The 18,037-nt window shown below is 38.2% G+C and overlaps 1 protein-coding gene across 1 annotated transcript in view; it reads right to left on the bottom strand.

The window, feature by feature from the left end:
* The window catches only part of mmp2 (matrix metallopeptidase 2), a 29,144-nt gene that overhangs the window by 5,913 nt on the left and 5,194 nt on the right, over window positions 1-18,037 (bottom strand). The window contains exons 3-9 of the mRNA XM_073859035.1: window positions 11,826-11,974; window positions 11,552-11,680; window positions 11,176-11,349; window positions 10,866-11,039; window positions 7,061-7,234; window positions 6,646-6,801; window positions 5,253-5,379 (exon numbers count right to left, since the gene is read on the bottom strand). Coding sequence (XP_073715136.1) covers window positions 5,253-5,379; window positions 6,646-6,801; window positions 7,061-7,234; window positions 10,866-11,039; window positions 11,176-11,349; window positions 11,552-11,680; window positions 11,826-11,974 — 1,083 coding nt within the window. The remainder of the gene's footprint in view (window positions 1-5,252; window positions 5,380-6,645; window positions 6,802-7,060; window positions 7,235-10,865; window positions 11,040-11,175; window positions 11,350-11,551; window positions 11,681-11,825; window positions 11,975-18,037) is intronic.

An 18,037-nucleotide genomic window follows, 5' to 3' on the forward strand; every position in this document is an offset into this window, starting at 1 on the left:
CTCAGCAGACTAAACTATTTTGTGAACTACTTTGTCAGCAGTCATTTCTCTGAGTCTGTATGCTAAACTTTAGATCACAACACCAGGTTAGACTTTTACGATCCAAATGACGTATTTAACAGTTTGCCCCTAAAGCTCAATCTTTTACAGCTGCACACACTTCTGAACAACCCTAAAACACATTACAACAGAAAACTCTTGAGCTAAGTCATTAGTTCAGTTCATCTGATACTTGCAGCTGTTCTATAAATTAAGCAATATGACACAGAAAAAAATTATTTTACAGAATTCCTCAGATGTAGCTTATAATTATGAGCCAAAGATAAGATACAATAAAGACTTTCTGGTGCAGCTGTATAAACAAAACATTAGTGAACCTTTTGGGGGTGCGCTCTCTGCCCTTACGTACTCTCTCTGTCTCTTTATATCCCTCCTTCTCTCTGAAATGGCTTTAACAGCTGTAGCATTTATCCAGCTGGGCGAATATCTGAGATCTCAAGTCATATTGCCCACAAAGTTAAGTGAGATTCAATGGTGCAGAGATCAACAGATTCACAGAATTATGCTGTAATATGATCATAACTTTGTGATAATGACATTTCCAGGGCAGAACGATTCTATTCGTAGCTGCCACAGACTAACAGTTTTCATCAGTGAAAATGGAGAGACGCTCTGGGAATTGAAGAAACAAATTTACAGGCTGTGCTATACAGATTTTTTGATGTACTTTAACTCTTGGAAGCAGGAATCCCTTGGAATTAGGGTTGCAAAATTCCGGGAATTTTCAAGGCTGGAAACTTTCCATGGGAATTAATGGGAATATACAGTGAGGAAAATAAGTATTTGAACACCCTGCTATTTTGCAAGTTCTCCAACTTAGAAACCATGGAGGGGTCTGAAATTGTCATCGTTGGTGCATGTCTACTGTGAGAGACATAATCTAAAAACAAATCCAGAAATTACAATGATGATTTTTTAACTATTTATTTGTATGATACAGCTGCAAATAAGTATCTGAACACCTGAGAAAATCAATGTTAATATTTGGTAAAGTAGCATTTGTTTGAGATCAAACGTTTCCTGTAGTTTTTCACCAGGTTTGCACACACTGCAGCAGGGATTTCTCTAGATCAGTCAGGTTTCTGGCCTGTCGCTGACAAACACAGAGTTTGAGCTCCCTCCAAAGGGGTTTAGGTCTGGAGACTAGCTAGGCCACACTAGAACCTTGATATACTTCTTACAGAGCCACTCTTTGGTTATCCTGGCTGTGTGCTTCTGGTCATTGTCATGTTGGAAGACCCAACCCTGACCCATCTTCAATGCTCTAACTGAGGGAAGGAGATTGTTCCCCAAAATCTCGCAATACATGGCCTCGGTCATCCTTTCCTTAATACAGTGCAGTCGCCCTGTCCCATGTGCAGAAAAACACCCCCAAAGCATGATGATACCACCCCCATGCTTCACAGTAGGGATGGTGTTCTTGGGATGGTACTCATCATTCTTCTTCCTCCAAACACGTTTAGTGGAATTATGACCAAAAAGTTCTATTTTGGTCTCATTTGACCACATGACTTTCTCCCATGACTCCTCTGGATCTTCCAAATGGTCATTGGCAAACTTAAAATGGGCCTGGACATGTGCTGGTTTAAGCAGGGGAACCTTCTGTGCCATGCATGATTTCAAACCATGACGTGTTAGTGTATTACCAACAGTGACCTTGGAAACAGTGGTCCCAGCTCTTTTCAGGTCATTGACCAGCTCCTCCCGTGTAGTTCTGGGCTGATTTCTCAACTTTCTTAGGATCATTGAGACCCCACGAGGTGAGATCTTGCATGGAGCCCCAGTACGAGGGAGATTGACAATCATGTTAAGCTTCTTACATTTACTAATGATTGCTCCAACAGTGGACCTTTTTTCACCAAGCTGCTTGGCAATTTCCCCGTAGCCCTTTCCAGCCTTGTGGAGGTGTACAATTTTGTCTCTAGTGTCTTTGGACAGCTCTTAGTAGTTGGATTCTTACTGATTGTATGGGGTGGACAGGTGTCTTTATGCATTTAACGACCTCGAACAGGTGCATTTAATTTAGGATAATACATGGAGTGGAGGTGGACATTTTAAAGGCAGACTAACAGGTCTTTGAGGGTCAGAATTCTAGCTGATAGAGAGGTGTTCAAATACTTATTTATAACTTATTTTTTTTATTTATACTTATATTATTTGTGTTACTCAATGAAAAAATCTATTAAAGATCTAGTTACAATTAAATCCGTCAAGCGTCATTTTTTAAATTTGTATTACCTTGCAAGCATGTTTGCTTATGACCAAACAAAATGTTTATTTATGTTTGTATATGATATAGTTTATATAAATTTCCAAATAATTCCCGCAAATTCCCATACATTTCTGTTAAGTTTCCAATTTGGAATATTTTCAAAATCCCCAAAATTAAGTTACCATGGAAAGCTTCCAGAAATTTTGTGGAAACTTTCTGCCCCTTTGCAACCCTACTTGGGATGCAAAAATGAAATATATTAACTATAAATTGACTCTTTTTACTACCTATGTTTTGTCATAAACACTCAAGTTTAGATAATTTAAGTTAAGTATCTAAAATTCCTCTATGTTTTTATTAAACTCTGTGAGGAATAAGTGCTGCAATACTGAATGTTGCTTCTGTATGTAGGTTCTTGTGAAGAAGATACATACAAAATCTATAATGTATTAAAAAAGCATTGCTGTATAGGGGAGAGCGGGGTATGTTGTCACACTTTTCACACTGTCTAACATTTACTGAGCACCATACATCAAAATGGTATAAATCTCATACCAAATGAAAGAAGGAAGTCTTGGGCACATATGTTGTATTCATAACATCTTTATATCTTATCTCATTACAGAGTTGTAGACTGTTGAATAGTGACTGTGCACTTGTGACAATTTGCCCCATCGGAGGGTAAGTTGTCACACTAGGGCGGGTAAGTTGTCACACTAGATTATCTAAAAATAAGAACACAACTACTTAATTGTGAATATTGATTTTAATTTTTAAACTCAAACCAAACTGGAAATATAAACATCCGTGCCTGGAGAATCTGGAAAAACAATTATTTCAATCCAAATAATGCACATTTCAATTAAGTGGCAAGACCACTTTACTTTGAACTTTGGTTCAAATGTTCTATGGCTTTCACATAAAACCAGATAACTGAATGGAACGCTGCAGATAACTTGCTTAACTTAACATGTTTAACCTCTGAACAAAACAGATGCCCTGTATGACTAATAGGACTCATCTCCAGAATCACAATTCTGACACACATAAATTGCCTGGCCTGAGGTGCAAGCATCATGGGCCCAATTGTTGCATTTTACACATTTTACCCAGGTCTCCTTTGGACGACTCTTTGAAAATGGCTCTACACAGACGAGGCAGAAGCACTCTTCATCATCTGATGATGACTCTTGCATGATTTTTCTTCTTTTAGCTGCCTTGTTTTTCATAGGTCCAGATTTCTGCTTCCCTTTCTTTTGAAACAGCTTTTTGCTAGATTGAGGCTTATTCTTTTCTATATCATGTTTTCTGAGCATGTTCGATGTCTTTGTTTGTACAGGGGCAAGTTGTCAGATGTGACGACTTGCCCCAAAGTCATTGAGACAACTTGCCCCATACTTACTTGTGTGCTAATGTTGTCTAAATCTCAAGTTTAGCTCATCATATCACTTTAGCTAAAGTATCAAAAGACACTTTACGGTCTCCTCTATTTTGTGCAAAATAATCATTTTAAACATTCACACCTAACAAAGTTGTATTGCATAAAATGTAAAGTGATTTTTTTTTACTTTTTAAGCAGAAAAATAAGAAAATTGTGCTAACCTCAGATTACAGTGATCTTGACCACATGTGAACAGGAAGTTCACTATAGAAGAAGAAGTCACATAAAGTGGCTATTTGATTTTTGAGATAGAGCCTCTAGTGTTGGAGTTATTAACAGTGTGACAACTTACCCGTGTGACAACTTACCCCGCTCTCCCCTACCTTTTTAAAATGTTGTAATTTAAATGACATGAATTGGAATTTATTTCATGGGATGTTGTTTATGTTGGTTATGCACCAAAACCCTTGACCCAAGAGCATGATGTCGAAAACCAATGACAGCAGTCTTTATACTCTCAAAATGTTTGCTTTGGAAATGTGTAAATGCATGATTCGCATCTCTGAATATATAATGAGCAGTAGAGCAGGAAAAGTGAAATGTGTATGCTTTTATTTTGAGTGTTTCTCTGGGACCATTGCTAAGGGTTAACATACATGTAAGTAATTAAAAGGCTACAGAGATAAAGCCACAATAATGATAATGAATAAGACATTCAGTAGACACTTTCTGTGGTTTAAGTTAGGCTCATTTATGTTTGAACCTGTTTTGGAGAAGTACTATACTTTATGTGTATTGTCCTTTGAACCAGAAGATTGGTTATGGCTTAGATTTAGGATACAAACATGCTGAGTTTCTGATTTTAATGTCTACTTCAAGACTAAGCTTTTTAAACCAGACAGTACAAATGTCTATAGTCAGCGAAGTGGAAAGTGTTTACATAATCGTGCAATGCATTCAGCATAGCAGTCAGCAACTTCAGTCCCCCACTAAAATATTTTGTTTAACTGATGGCCTAAAAATGTCCCCTGACATAGTAAGGTTTGTGGTAAAGTATTTAAATGTTGAGATGTGGGATAAGGTTCGTGGACTTTCCCTTCTCTACTCAGTCTTGCCACAAGATCACGCCGAGTATGCAGGCACTAGCATTTTAAACTAACAATGTGGCTTAAGCTTCAGCATAACTCAGATTCTTGTGCTACTTAAATCATCAAAGTATTATTCCAGTCACTACAATGCAATTATTTTTCTATGATGATTTTAAAAAGATATGGTTAATGGCAAATAAATTGGGTCAGAAAGTTTTCCCAAGATGACCATTGGGCCATTTCCAGTGCATGCAAGCAGAAAGAAAGTAGCGGTTTTGAAACCACTGGAAGCAGATGAACAGAGGACCTGGCAGTAAACGCATGAAAGAAATAGCTTTGACTTTTCTTTGACCTAGGAAATTCTTGCCTGGAAATTTTATGTAAAAACCAGTACTGTTTTCCTGCTTGAATTTAACTTTGACAATTATATTAACTTGAATGTTTCAGTGCAAAGAAACACGCAACATGCACAATATTACTTTGAATCAGATGAGAAGTATGCTATAATTACCTGTCCTTGAAAAAGAAAATCTCTCCTCTGATTTGGGCTACAGCATCAAATATGATGTTCTCATTACATATGTCCATTGGAGTGACTGGTGGAGTGTTAGTGGGTAATGGTTTGTCTGTTGGTACACCTGTACAACAAAGAAAAAGAGATATACAAAGAAAAAGAGATAAGAAAAAGGTAAAATACACAGTGCCAAATAATGCATTGAAATAATATGTTAAATTGTTCTTTGATATTTACATAGAAGGTATGATTTACATGTCCATTTACAACCCTAGGATTTGTCCTTTAAATTAAATGGTCTATTTTTGCCGTATTTGGAAGGGTCATGAACAATAATGTTGGCTCTGCTCCACTCTCTTTGAGGCTCATTCCAGTAGCTTATATTAGCAGGGTTTAACCGCCTTAACTAGGTCGTCCAAAAAAATAAATAATTCGCTGCACAAAAGGCCGTCAAGTGCATCGCGGAGCATAGCGCGAACGTGCTTCACACCGCGAGCGGGTACCGCGCCACACTGCCGAAATGAAAGAAAGACGTGGTCCGTCATTGTCTGGAGGATAACTAGCCAGTTGATAAAACATCTCGGAGAATAGCGCGAATGCGCTTCACACCGTGAGCGTGCACGCACGCCACATTGCCGAAATGGTCCGTCACCGTCTGGAGGATAGCCAGTTGATAAAACGCTTGTCCGTCAGAACTGTAAGTGGACTTATGTTTTGGGTTTATTTAAGCCTGTTATTGTATTAGTCTATAGTTCTTGCAAATTTAAAGTAAGTTAGCTGGTGATTTTGTTGTTTGAGCAACCTGCTAGCTAGGTTGCACGTGCCTGTTGATTCGATATAATTGTTGAACGCTCTTGCTCACGTTATTTATGTGCATTATTTACATGCTACAGCAGTTACACTCCTTTAAGATAATGTAATTAATGGTGGGAAATAATATGTTTTTAAAATCTTTGCGCTATCTATCATCTTTCTACAACATCTGCTTCAGTTTGTGTTTATTAACCCTTTAGTTTCACTTCATCATACAGATATTCCCATTAGAGGTATCTGTTAATTCATTAGTAATCTATTATGTGTTCATTTTCTGTCATAGTTTCTTTAAAATTAAGTTTTATTTGAGTGTTTTTAATAAAAATATTTTCATTTTCATAATGACGCATATGCCCCCCCCCCCATTTGATTGCATTTCCGTGTACAGAGCTCTTATTATTCATTTATGGCTATGTAATACAGTTTTTCTTTTATTCCATGGCACCTTTAATGCATATCAATAATCCTTTAGTTTGATCACTTTAAATGTCTGAATAGCTCATTAAATATGATAGACATTATGTCAGTACTTTATAATTTTTAATTTCAACACAATTACTATTTTTTTTACACTTACCATAGAGTTCCTGGATGCCTTTAGTATCATCATCAGACAACCTTAAGGTTTTGGTGAAAGTGTAAGTAGGAAACATAAGAGCACCAGGGTCCTCCGAGTGTTCCAAACCCAGAGCATGGCCAAACTCATGGGCCGCCACCAGGAATAAACTGTAGCCTGGGAAACAGGGACAGAGGCGGATTTAATATTTTGGCTAAAGTCAGACAGCCGTACTTAGAATCGGACAGGATGTGACTGGGCGTGAGAGCAAAACAAAATACCTATGATTTTAAAGGGCACATCTAGTATGCTGCTTGTAAACCAAGAGATCGCTGCATGAACTGTGAAATTGCAGTCAAATAGTACTGACTGCTTAGCCAGTTACTGTAAAAATGAACAAACAATGAAACCCAAAAATAAAGTATCGCTACACCACCTTGGTCGGGACAGAAACCCCACTTTCGGTCATCATCAAAGCTTTTGGTGACGGCACACCACATCTTCCCATCACTGCGGCCAGAGGTGGTGCAGGAGTCATAGTTGTTGCCCAGGAATTTAAAGGGGAAGACACAAGGAGCGCCTTCGGAATTACCTCCAACCGTCGACATAGCTGGAAACATGAATGCACAAAAGGTTGGCAAACACTGAATTGACATTATAAAATTGTCTGCTAAACACAAAGACCAAAAAGTTGGAAAGACAAAACTTTCAACAACTCTGAAATACTAAGAGGATTAAAAGCACACAGTTATACGAAAGTATGTATGATTTTAAATCTGAGGTCACTGGCTTTAACACTGGTACTTACTGGTTAACCTGCATATTATCTAAAGTTAACTCAAAGTCTTTAAACACTACAGGACTGGAGCTGGAGTATAGAGACACAAAGTCCCAAAATGATGGCACCTTCTGTATGGTGCAACAGAGCTGTATTTTTAACGTTCAGCTAATTTTAGGTGTTTTTCTTTGTCTGTAATGTAAAGTGAAGGCTTGCACAACTCTGGTGTTGTTGTTCAGATTTTTCAGTCAACACACACGCGCGTGTGCGTGCACACACACACACACACACACACACACACACACACACACACACACACACACACACACACACACACACACACACACACACACACACACACACACACACACACACACACACACACACAAGTGAGGGCTGCATTCCCAGGGAATTACAACCAGATGAGGATTTCTGTGCTCCTGGTTTACTTAAGGCAGATTGCTAACACAATGGAAAGTATCTCGTAATAATAAGAGAAATTTTAACAGTCTACTGGAAATTTAAAGGGGAATAAAGACTTATAGCTATGTCCCAATTCGAAAGCTGCAACCTTCTACAATCTCAGAGGGCGAGCACTCTGTCTTTTAAAGTCGCAGCCTCCGAAGGTCGCAGCTTCCAAAGTCCATGAAGAAAACTGAAATGAGACGGCCTAGCCTTCGGAGGATCCATAATGTGCCTTACCTGCTGTGCGCCTGTCAACGGGACACAGCAGAGACGTTTGGCATTTATTTAAATAAATATGGATCCAGAAAAACGTTATTACTTGTATTTTAGAAAATATGACACGTCTAACCTACTGTTATAAAAAAAAACTAGGCAGCCTACTCTACTATCCATGTTTATTACAGTTTTTTTCGATTGCTAAACGACAGTGGGCACAACTGAAGTCACATGTGCAAAACTCTAACTACAGTCTGCAATACCAAAAGTCACGTGAGCTAAACTGTACATATCACCTGCAAAACTCACTTCAAGAAACACAACTCTAAACACATGACTCAAAACAGCTCAGTGCAGCCAAACACTAAACACAACCCTCAATGAGATAACACACACTGTCACACACAACACACTGAGAAGAAAAACACTAACATCAAACACCAATACACAAAATACTAACTTTTTATCTTTACAGATTGAACAATTTCAGTGACTTCATACAAAGTAATGTTTTCTTCAAATAATTATTTATTTATTGATTGATTTATCACATGATTTATTTAAATTTTTAGAACAGAACAATTCTTTAAGGTAAATGAAAATTTGCAGTTTGCTTCAATAGTCTGGAGTAATTTATGGAATTACAGTAATGAGAAAAAAAGGTAGAAACTAAAAGTACATACTGTAATTCATATATGAAACTTTTTTTATAATTGAGTAGCTAATCGTGCCTCTCTCTAGCATCAGGCCACTACATGCCACCCTTCTCCCTCCACAAACCCGTCTTCCTTGTTCCATTTCCAAAATTAGTTTTTCTGAGCTCTCTCTCTCTCTCTCTCTCTCTCTCTCTCTCTCTCTCTCTCTCTCTCTCTCTCTCTCTCTCTCTATATATATATATATATATATATATATATATATATAAATATATATAGATATATATATATATCTATATACACATCATATTTATATGAAAGGTAATATTTTATATATATGAAATATATATATGAAATTGGAATTTATATTTATCTGAAATTGCAGTCAGCAGTGTTTGAAAGGCACAAGACTGAAATCAATTCTGTTTTGAATGTGTGGTTCACAGTTTTGACAGCAGTGTGTTAGCATTTGAACAAAGTGCTGTAAATTCACAGTGTTGTGCAGGTTGTGGTTAAAGTCATGGGAAAAGTGTGTAGAGTTTTGAAAACTGTGTTCAAGCAATGAAAAATGAACTAGAGTTTGGTCCACATGAACTGTTGCAGTGCAGACTGTAGTTAGAGTTTTGCACATGTGACTTCAGTTGTGCCCACTGTCGTTTAGCAATCGAAAAAAACTGTAAGTAAATGTTCAATAACATTAATTTCAGTTAATTTCAGCATAGGCTTAAGGTAATTGTCAAAATAGTTTTTCCCACTTGTCATCCTGGCATACTCAGGGTTTCCACACCTTAGTTAACTTCACTTTCAAGGACCTTTCAAGTACTTTCCAGGTCCAATACCCTCAAATTCATGGACTAAATGTGGGGACACATTTCAAGTGAGAGCAAGGTTACATCGTGTTACCATTTAAGATATATTGTTACAGTTCCTTTTTGAGGGAACTCGCGCTGCGTCACTGCAGTGACACTTTGGGGTAAGTGCGTCTGAATGTGTATATCAAATTCAACCAATGATGAGGCTAAACAACAAAGACAGGGTGACGCAGGAGCCAGGAAGTATGGCAAGGGAGACGCAGCGTCTCGTTCCCTTCTCAGGGACGTTTTCGTGTGTCAAACACAACATTTTGGTATGAATCAACATTCGCATACAGAAGATACAAGCATTTAAAGTGAACAGATTAGCCCATGTGCTTAAAAAGTCTAAAATTTTTATGATATTGTCTTACACTACACAGGGAATAATATGGATTTTTCCAGAAAACTTCTTGCATAAAATAGATTCAAGCACTTTCAATGACCTGTATCTACAGTATGAATGTATTTTCTCAAAAACTTCACAGGGCCTTGAACCCCCCCAGATCCACAAACTTTCAAGGATTTCAAGGACCTGTGGGAACGCTGCATACTGTAATGTTGCCTATTCTTTTTTACAGTTAAAATGTGTAAAAATGTGTTTTAATGTGCATTTTGTTTAGCCGTTACAAGCGCTCAATGAATTTCGGGATAGAATCGGCTGTAAAGGATCCATTCGTTATCCTTTGCAGCCTAAGGAGGTCGCATCCTTCGAATTGGGACACAGCTAAAGTGTTGCATTTATTTTCTATAACTTCTATAACTCTGATCTGCAAACCTGTTTTACAGAGAAAAATGTAGGCTCAATTTACATACGGTTATGTAAGGAATAATTGACGACGGGCCATTGAATTATAAGAAAATAATGCACACCAAGGTGGTAATGCGGCACGATGCGAAGCGGAGTGCCGTTACACCGCAGGTGTGCATTATTTTCAAATAATTCAAAGGACCGGAGTCAATTATTCCGCTTATACCACGGTTACCACAAACATTGCTCTGGTGCCTATTTTTAAGACATTTGAAAAGATAGGTGTGCGGTTTACAGAAAAATAATCAACACCCATAGAACATTTCTCAGCCAATCAGAATGCAGCATTCAACAGACCCGTGGTATAATTATTAATAACATATGTTGCACAACCAACTGTATGCATGTTCCACATTTTAACACCAAATATTCACCCATTAAATAAACTGCAAGCATATCAATCTTTAGCTAACGTTAACTAATGAAGTAATTTTCAAAGCGTCTGTGAAGGAAATGTGCAGACTGACCTGTCTCAGGACAGAATCCATAAGACTTATCCTTGTCATAGTTTTCTGTGGTGGCACACCAGCGGTACCCATCATCCCTGCCTGAGGTAGTGCAACTATCATATTTGTCTCCCTGGAACGTGAAGGGGAATTTACAAGGGGCTCCATCTCCATTTCCTCCCAATGTGAACAGCACTTCAATGCAGGATAGACAAAATTGGTCGATCAGTGAAAGCATTTGCATTTTATTCCCAAAAGATATTTAAGCAAACTTTTAAATAAATTCTTATAGCTTGTGGTATCGTACTACAGTACAATCAAGTGTACTCACGCTCATGAGGACAGAAGCCATACTTTCCATCTTCATCAAAGTTGTATGTGGTAGAGCACCACAGGAATCCATCGTCTCGACCCTGAGAGGTGCAGCTGTTGTACTCCTTGCCCATGAACAAGAACGGAAACTTACAGAATTCCCCCTCGGCATTACCATACTTGACCCTTACCACTGAATAAAGATTAAGAGAGAGAGCCTTATGTAATTACTGTACCTTAAATATGTTTGTACAAATGAAAATTCCCAAGATGATTTAAGATCTGTAAAGGTTTAGTAAAATTTTTTAGATTTCTATAGTTTGCCTAGATTTAGTATACATTTATCACAGAAGCTACAAGATACAATACATTTTAAAATAATAAATGGTACCTACCTTGTCCCTCTCCTAACGTCCACAGCTCATCATCATCAAAGTGAGAGTCTCCTCCTATACCAGCGCCAGGAGCAAAAGCATGAGCCAGCAGACCATCTTTTCCATCAAATGGGTAACCATCACCATGCTCTACAGACAGGATAGCACATTTAATACAGAAGTGGTCACAACTAACATAGTATGAAACAGACGTTTGAACTTTAGGTGATATATTTTTTGTTTTAAACAGATGGAACGGATCTAAAAGACAAAGATCCATGATTTTCTGGACTACCATTCCGGCCGAAGTTAATCATGATGTCAGCTTCTCCTTCAGTGATCCTGGTAAAGTTTAGGGGTGTGACGTCACTCCAGACTTTAAATGCACGATAGAAAGCATCATCGATTGTTTCTTCATCCAGATCTGGGGTGTGACCTAAAATCCTGTGGAATGAAGAAAACTGTTTTGTTTATTCACCACAACTCTCCAAGTTTAATTTCTTGATTATTTTAGAGTTCTTTACCCGTTCTTTCTGTATTTTCGAAGCTTTGATTGTGTTTACAGTGCGCAATATAACACTGTAAAATGTGGTATTTTTCACACAATTTACTTATCTGTATACCAGTGTTTTCACTGTCCTCAAAACGGGCTGATATCTTCCTTGTTCTATGAAGTCCCTCCTTCAGAAATACGTATCGAGTTCTGATTGTGTAGTTTGTTTAGTGTGTTGTGATTCGATAGCAGTTTAGCTTGCCGTTAGCTTAGCGGCGACTGACATATTCCTGTGGGCGGAGTTTAGTCAAAAAACTGTTCTACTGATGTCATTAAAGCAGGAAGTAGAGGGCTGTAGACCCAACCGGTCGTTTGCTGTAGGCCTTGAAAGGTGAATTTTGACAAAAATATATTGACAGGCAGTGAACTTTGAGCTTTATCATTTTACAGGTATTATTATGTATGCTATTATAGCATCATTACACACTAACTAGGGTTAAAAAAAATGGGATCAGAAAGAATGTGACCTTTAAGACTTCTTTATTTGATCTCGCTCAAACTTCTGTCAATATTACCGTGCCCAAGGCCGAAGTGCTGCAAAACTAAGTGCTCATTCTCCATACAATAAAGTTCTAAATTTTTATTTGCTTTTTTATTAGCATTGTACTGTACTGTAGGACAAAATCCAGTCAAAACCTCCCTAAGATAATAACATGTTTCGCAATGTTAAGATGTTTGGAGTTTCTGAAACCAAACTGGTGCCATCCAACTCTCAGTACAAAGAAACTTCCTATTACTTCTTTTCCTTTGTCATATAATAAAGTGACATGATGTCCCAAATTTCACTATTAGGGCCAGTTCAATACAACCACATCTGCATTCACAGTGCTTATAATACAGTTACTGATCACCTGCTGGTGTGCACCAAGCTCTGGTTTCTCCTAGAAGATGCTCCATGTCAAAGCAAAACCGGACTGTCAAATCCAAACCTGCACTGACATTTAAGGCAGCATGAAATGGTCCCTAAAGGACACCGCATGCAGAAAAAACATGAAGCAACATCAGAGGCTGCAAACACATTTTAGGAGTTGGACAGATCTACAGTACAAAGTTTTTCCAGTAATCAGTGAGAAAGTTTCCTCTTCGTAAATTTCTTATGCAGGCCACTTTAATTACTCTCTAATGTCAAGATACCACTAACCATGCACATTAGGAGAGTCTTCATGCAACAAAAAACCAACTAGAACTTGGCAAAATACATTTCAGACCTCTTGCCTTAGTGCAGCAGGTATTTACTTGTAGCTAATGCCAAACAAAACATCACATTACAATCTAACAACGGCACCTTAGCAATTGCCAAAAGACTGCAACTACACCTTTTTTGTCATTTTGATTTTTATTCTTAACTTGTGTTAGCTGTAATATTGTGTATTCTCCGACTAAGGACTATCGCTGCAAGGCTTAGACAACACTACAGTAAATATGGGTAACAATAGCAATTCATTTAAGTCAAGACTAGTCTCAGCCATGCCCATATGCCCTACTGACTGTTTGATGCATATTGCAGACAGAATTAATAAGTCTTGATCAAACAACCATTAATCTAACTGCCTGAAGTTAAGCAGTTTCTAATAAGTCCATCTGGAAACAAAGTCAACAGGAAAACTACAAGTAAGCAAGGTTTTATCAGAGTTGGAGCTAAAATCTTTGACCCCACAAACCCAGCATTTGCAACACATTCTCACTTCCCAAGGCGTCAAAATCTGAAGCATGTCCAAACGCCTTGAGAGTCAGTATGAAGACGCGAAGGGTGCCCCTATGCGTCACTATATAGACGAAAAGGGAACTCCGTTGCTTTCTTGCTAATCCCTCAGCGTCGGATATAGACGAAAGGGAATCCCGGAAGGTGATGCCGTCACGTTATGCGACGATCGACAGGATCATGCCGCTTCTGGACGGTAACTACTCAATTTTTTTCCAATTTTTAAACCATTGTTGCTTGGGGTTGGGGTTAGACTTGAGGTTTGGATGTCAGTTTACTTTTTGTCTTCAGATTTTTAAGCCATTGTTGCTTGGGGTTAGGGTTAGAGTTCCGGTTTGGGTTAGGATGTCTGTATTGGTTTATACCCTGTCTTCAGATTTTTAAACCATTGTCGCTTGGGGTTAGGGTTAGAGTTGGGTTTGGGTTAGGATGTAATTTTATGTAACAGAAAGTCGTTCTAACCCCAACCGACAATGGTAAAAAATTTGGAACAAAAATTGAGTAGTTACCGTCCAGAAGCGGCACGATCCTGCCGATCGTCGCATAACGTCTCACCTTCCGGGATTCCCTTTCGTCTATATCCGACGCTGAGGGATTAGCATGAAAGCAACGGAGTTCCCATTTCGTCGATATAGTGACGCATAGGGACACCCTTCGCGTCTTCATACTGACCCTGAAGGCGTTTGGACATGCTTCAGATTTTGACGCCTTTTGGGTTAAAACTTAGGTTATTTAGCATAGGTTAAATAACAACCCAACATGTTGGCTTCGTCCCTTTATACCCAATGCTGGGTTAAAAAAATAACCCAGCATTTTTAAGTGTGGTTCTTGGCCAAAATAGGTTTTTATTGGACCAGACCTTGTAATGTCTATATTTGTACTAGCCTTTAGCTACTCTAAATGGTCATATAACTCCTTTAACCAGGCATTGTGAATTTATTTTGTAAGGAATGATTAACGATGGGCTGTTGAATTATTAGAAAATAATGCACACCCAAGGTGGTAATGGGGCACGATGTGAAGCATCCGTGGGTGTGCATTATTATTAAATAATGTAAAGAACCAGAGTCAATTTTTCTGCTTATAGTATATCACTTTTGCCACAGAAATTGATAAGACATTGCTCTGGTGGTTATCTTAAAGTCGACATGAAACGGAAGTAAAATAATGAAGCTCACAGATAAATAATTTGTAAAAATACCACAATATTCCAAAACAATTGACAGTTTTTAATTTAAATTTCATGGTGACTTTAAGACATTTGACAGGTTAGGGTGCGCGTTTTACAGAAAAATAATCAACACCCATGGAAAATATAGCATTCAATAAAGCATTTAACAGCATGGATAAAGCATTCAACAGCCTGTGGTACCATTGTTTCTGTTAAGTACATTTATCCAAACTGGTCAGTAAGGCTCAACCCTAATGTTTTGAGGAATTAAGCAATGTTTTTTTCTCTGAGAACTGTTAGTAATGTGCATGAGGAGGAGATTTTTAGAAAGTATGTCTATTATAAATGATATTGATTTATAAGTATATTGTTTGATTATGCAACATTTCTAGATAGATAAGCAATAAGAATGGCAATAAAAAGACTGAGACACTTTTTCCAGAAATCTGCAAAGCAGGACTGAAAACCGGTTAAAAACATACTTGTGGTCATGACTCATTTAATGGAAACACAGCCAGGGCATGGAGACCAGCAAATCTTCCCAAGCTCCCATACTGTCCTTGCTTTTCTTACAATGGACTGTTAATGTTTTAGTTTTGTCACTTTGTAAAAGGCCAAACATACTTTGTAGTTCATTTTCTGCAGTCAGGACAATAACTTTATAACTTCTCAGTTTAGATCTGTTGTTGCTTTTAAATTCCACAATAGTTTTACCTCCAAATTTCTTGTGCAACATGCCACAAAGGTCCCGCTGGGAGTATGTCTGGAAAAAGTTGTTTTGCTCTTTGTGTTCTTGACTGGTTTACTAAGTCATAGAAAAATTGTCCAAACACTCACAAACCCAGAAGACCACATTTAACATAAAATGATATTTGGCAGGCACTTTTATCTAGTGATCTAGTGACCAATATACTGCAGTGGCTGATATATTTAGAATTTTTTAATAATTTGAAGTGGCCAAGAAATCTTTTCAATTGACCAATACATCTTTCTGTTCTTTAAAATGTGTTGTTCCTAATGAAAAGAAACTCAGCTGTAAAGTCTGACAGTCAGTAAAATGATGACCAATTGTTATTCATTCACTGTTATACATGCATAACAACACTCTGGCATGCAGCAAAGTCCTATTCAAACAGTAACGTGAGGTGTCGGATCCACAGTACATACTGAATGTGTTATAAATAAATGTATATACATTATATATATCAGGGTTCCCACACTTTAGTTAACTTCCAATTCAAGGACCTTTCAAGGACCTTCCAGGTCCAATAACCTCAAATTCAAGGACTAAATATGGGGACACATTTCAATCCTTTTAAGATACACTGTTACAGTTCCCTTTCGAGGGAACTCGCACTATTGTGACACTTTAGAGACGCATCCAGGGGTAAGTGCATTTGAATGTGTATATCAAATTCAACCAATGGTGAGGCTTAACGACAAAGACAGGGTGACGCGGAGCCAGGAAGTATATCGCTATCTGAAATATTGCCAAAGACTGTGTTACAGGGACGCAGGAAGTATAGCAAAGGAGACGCAGTGTCTCGTTCCCTTCTCAGGGAACAACAGTTACATACGTAACCCAAGACGTTTTCATGTGTCAAACACAACTATGCAAAAAAAGCATTTTGGTATGAATCAATATTCTCATACAGAAGATATAAGCATTTAAAGCGAACAATTTTTCATGATATTATCCTACACTACTACACAGGGAATAATATGGATTTTTTTCCAGAAAACTTCTTGCATAAAATAGATTCAAGCATTTTTAATGACCTGTATCTATGTATGTATATTTTCAAAAACTTCCCAGGGCCTTGAACTTTTTCCCCCAGATTCACAAACTTTCAAGGATTTCAAGGACCCGTGGGAACCCTGATATATATATAGAAAAGTACTTAAAAAGGGTACATTTTTAAATATTATGGATAACAAATCTTTATTTAGTCTCTTATTTACTGTAAGTACATTTATGTTTTATCTGCCTCATATCAGCCACATCGCTTTCTCAAATCTATATTGGTTGACCCCTACTTTATCCAAAGTGAAACATGTTGATTTTATGTAAATATGTTCTCTAAATTGAGTGTGAGTAATTCTCATGAAGTGGGCGGAGTTAACTTACACAGGTGTGTGCAATCATTAATAAAAAGGCCGCTACTCTCTTGTGTGTGAGTGCAGGCTAAACGCCAGTTTGTGTCTGAGTTGTAATTCTTTTATCCTCCGTTATGTGTGACCGGTTACAAAGTTCTAACTGAAATGGCAGCGCCAACAGGTTATGGGCCCAGTAAAGACTTTGGGAACCGATGGAATCGATTATGTTTCGACGGAGAGGAAAAGAATTACGAATTATGGGAAGCAAAGTTCCTTGCACACTTGCGTCTTCTGGGATTGAAATCCACCATACTGGGTGAAGCATCAGCTGTGGATGATGAAGGTGCGGATGAGGAAGACGGTGATAGTAAAAACGAAGAGGCATACGCAGTTCTGATCCAACTATTAGACGACAAAAGCCTGTCGCTTGTGATGAGAGAGGCCGCGGATGATGGCAAGAAGGCGTTAGAGATTTTGAGAGATCACTACGCTGGTAAGGGAAAGCCACGTGTGATAAGTTTGTATACGGAGTTGACATCTCTTCAGAAAGGTGTAAATGAAACCGTTACAGATTACATTATTCGTGCAGAGACTGCCATCACAGCATTGCGAAATGCGGGAGAGACTTTAAGCGATGATTTATTGACTGCCATGATTCTAAAAGGTTTGCCCGATACTTTCAAACCATTCTCCATTTTCGTTACGCAGAGTGATGAAAAACTATCATGTGCAGACTTTAAAGTAAAACTAAGGAGCTATGAAAGCACCGAGAAGTTTAGCACTGCTGGTTCGGGAGAGGACAGCGTAATGAAAGTTAAAGGAAGGGACAACTGGAGCATGAGACTTACCTGTTACAACTGTGGCCAGAAAGGTCATAAAGCCGCGGAGTGCACGGTGGTTGCTGGAGAGCGCGGAGACAATGGTGTAGTTTCTGTAAGAGCACCTCGCATAAAGACGTGCACTGTCGTCGAAGAAAGCGGGATA

This window comes from Misgurnus anguillicaudatus, chromosome 21, assembly GCF_027580225.2.
Source record: "Misgurnus anguillicaudatus chromosome 21, ASM2758022v2, whole genome shotgun sequence".
Taxonomy (NCBI): domain Eukaryota; kingdom Metazoa; phylum Chordata; class Actinopteri; order Cypriniformes; family Cobitidae; genus Misgurnus; species Misgurnus anguillicaudatus.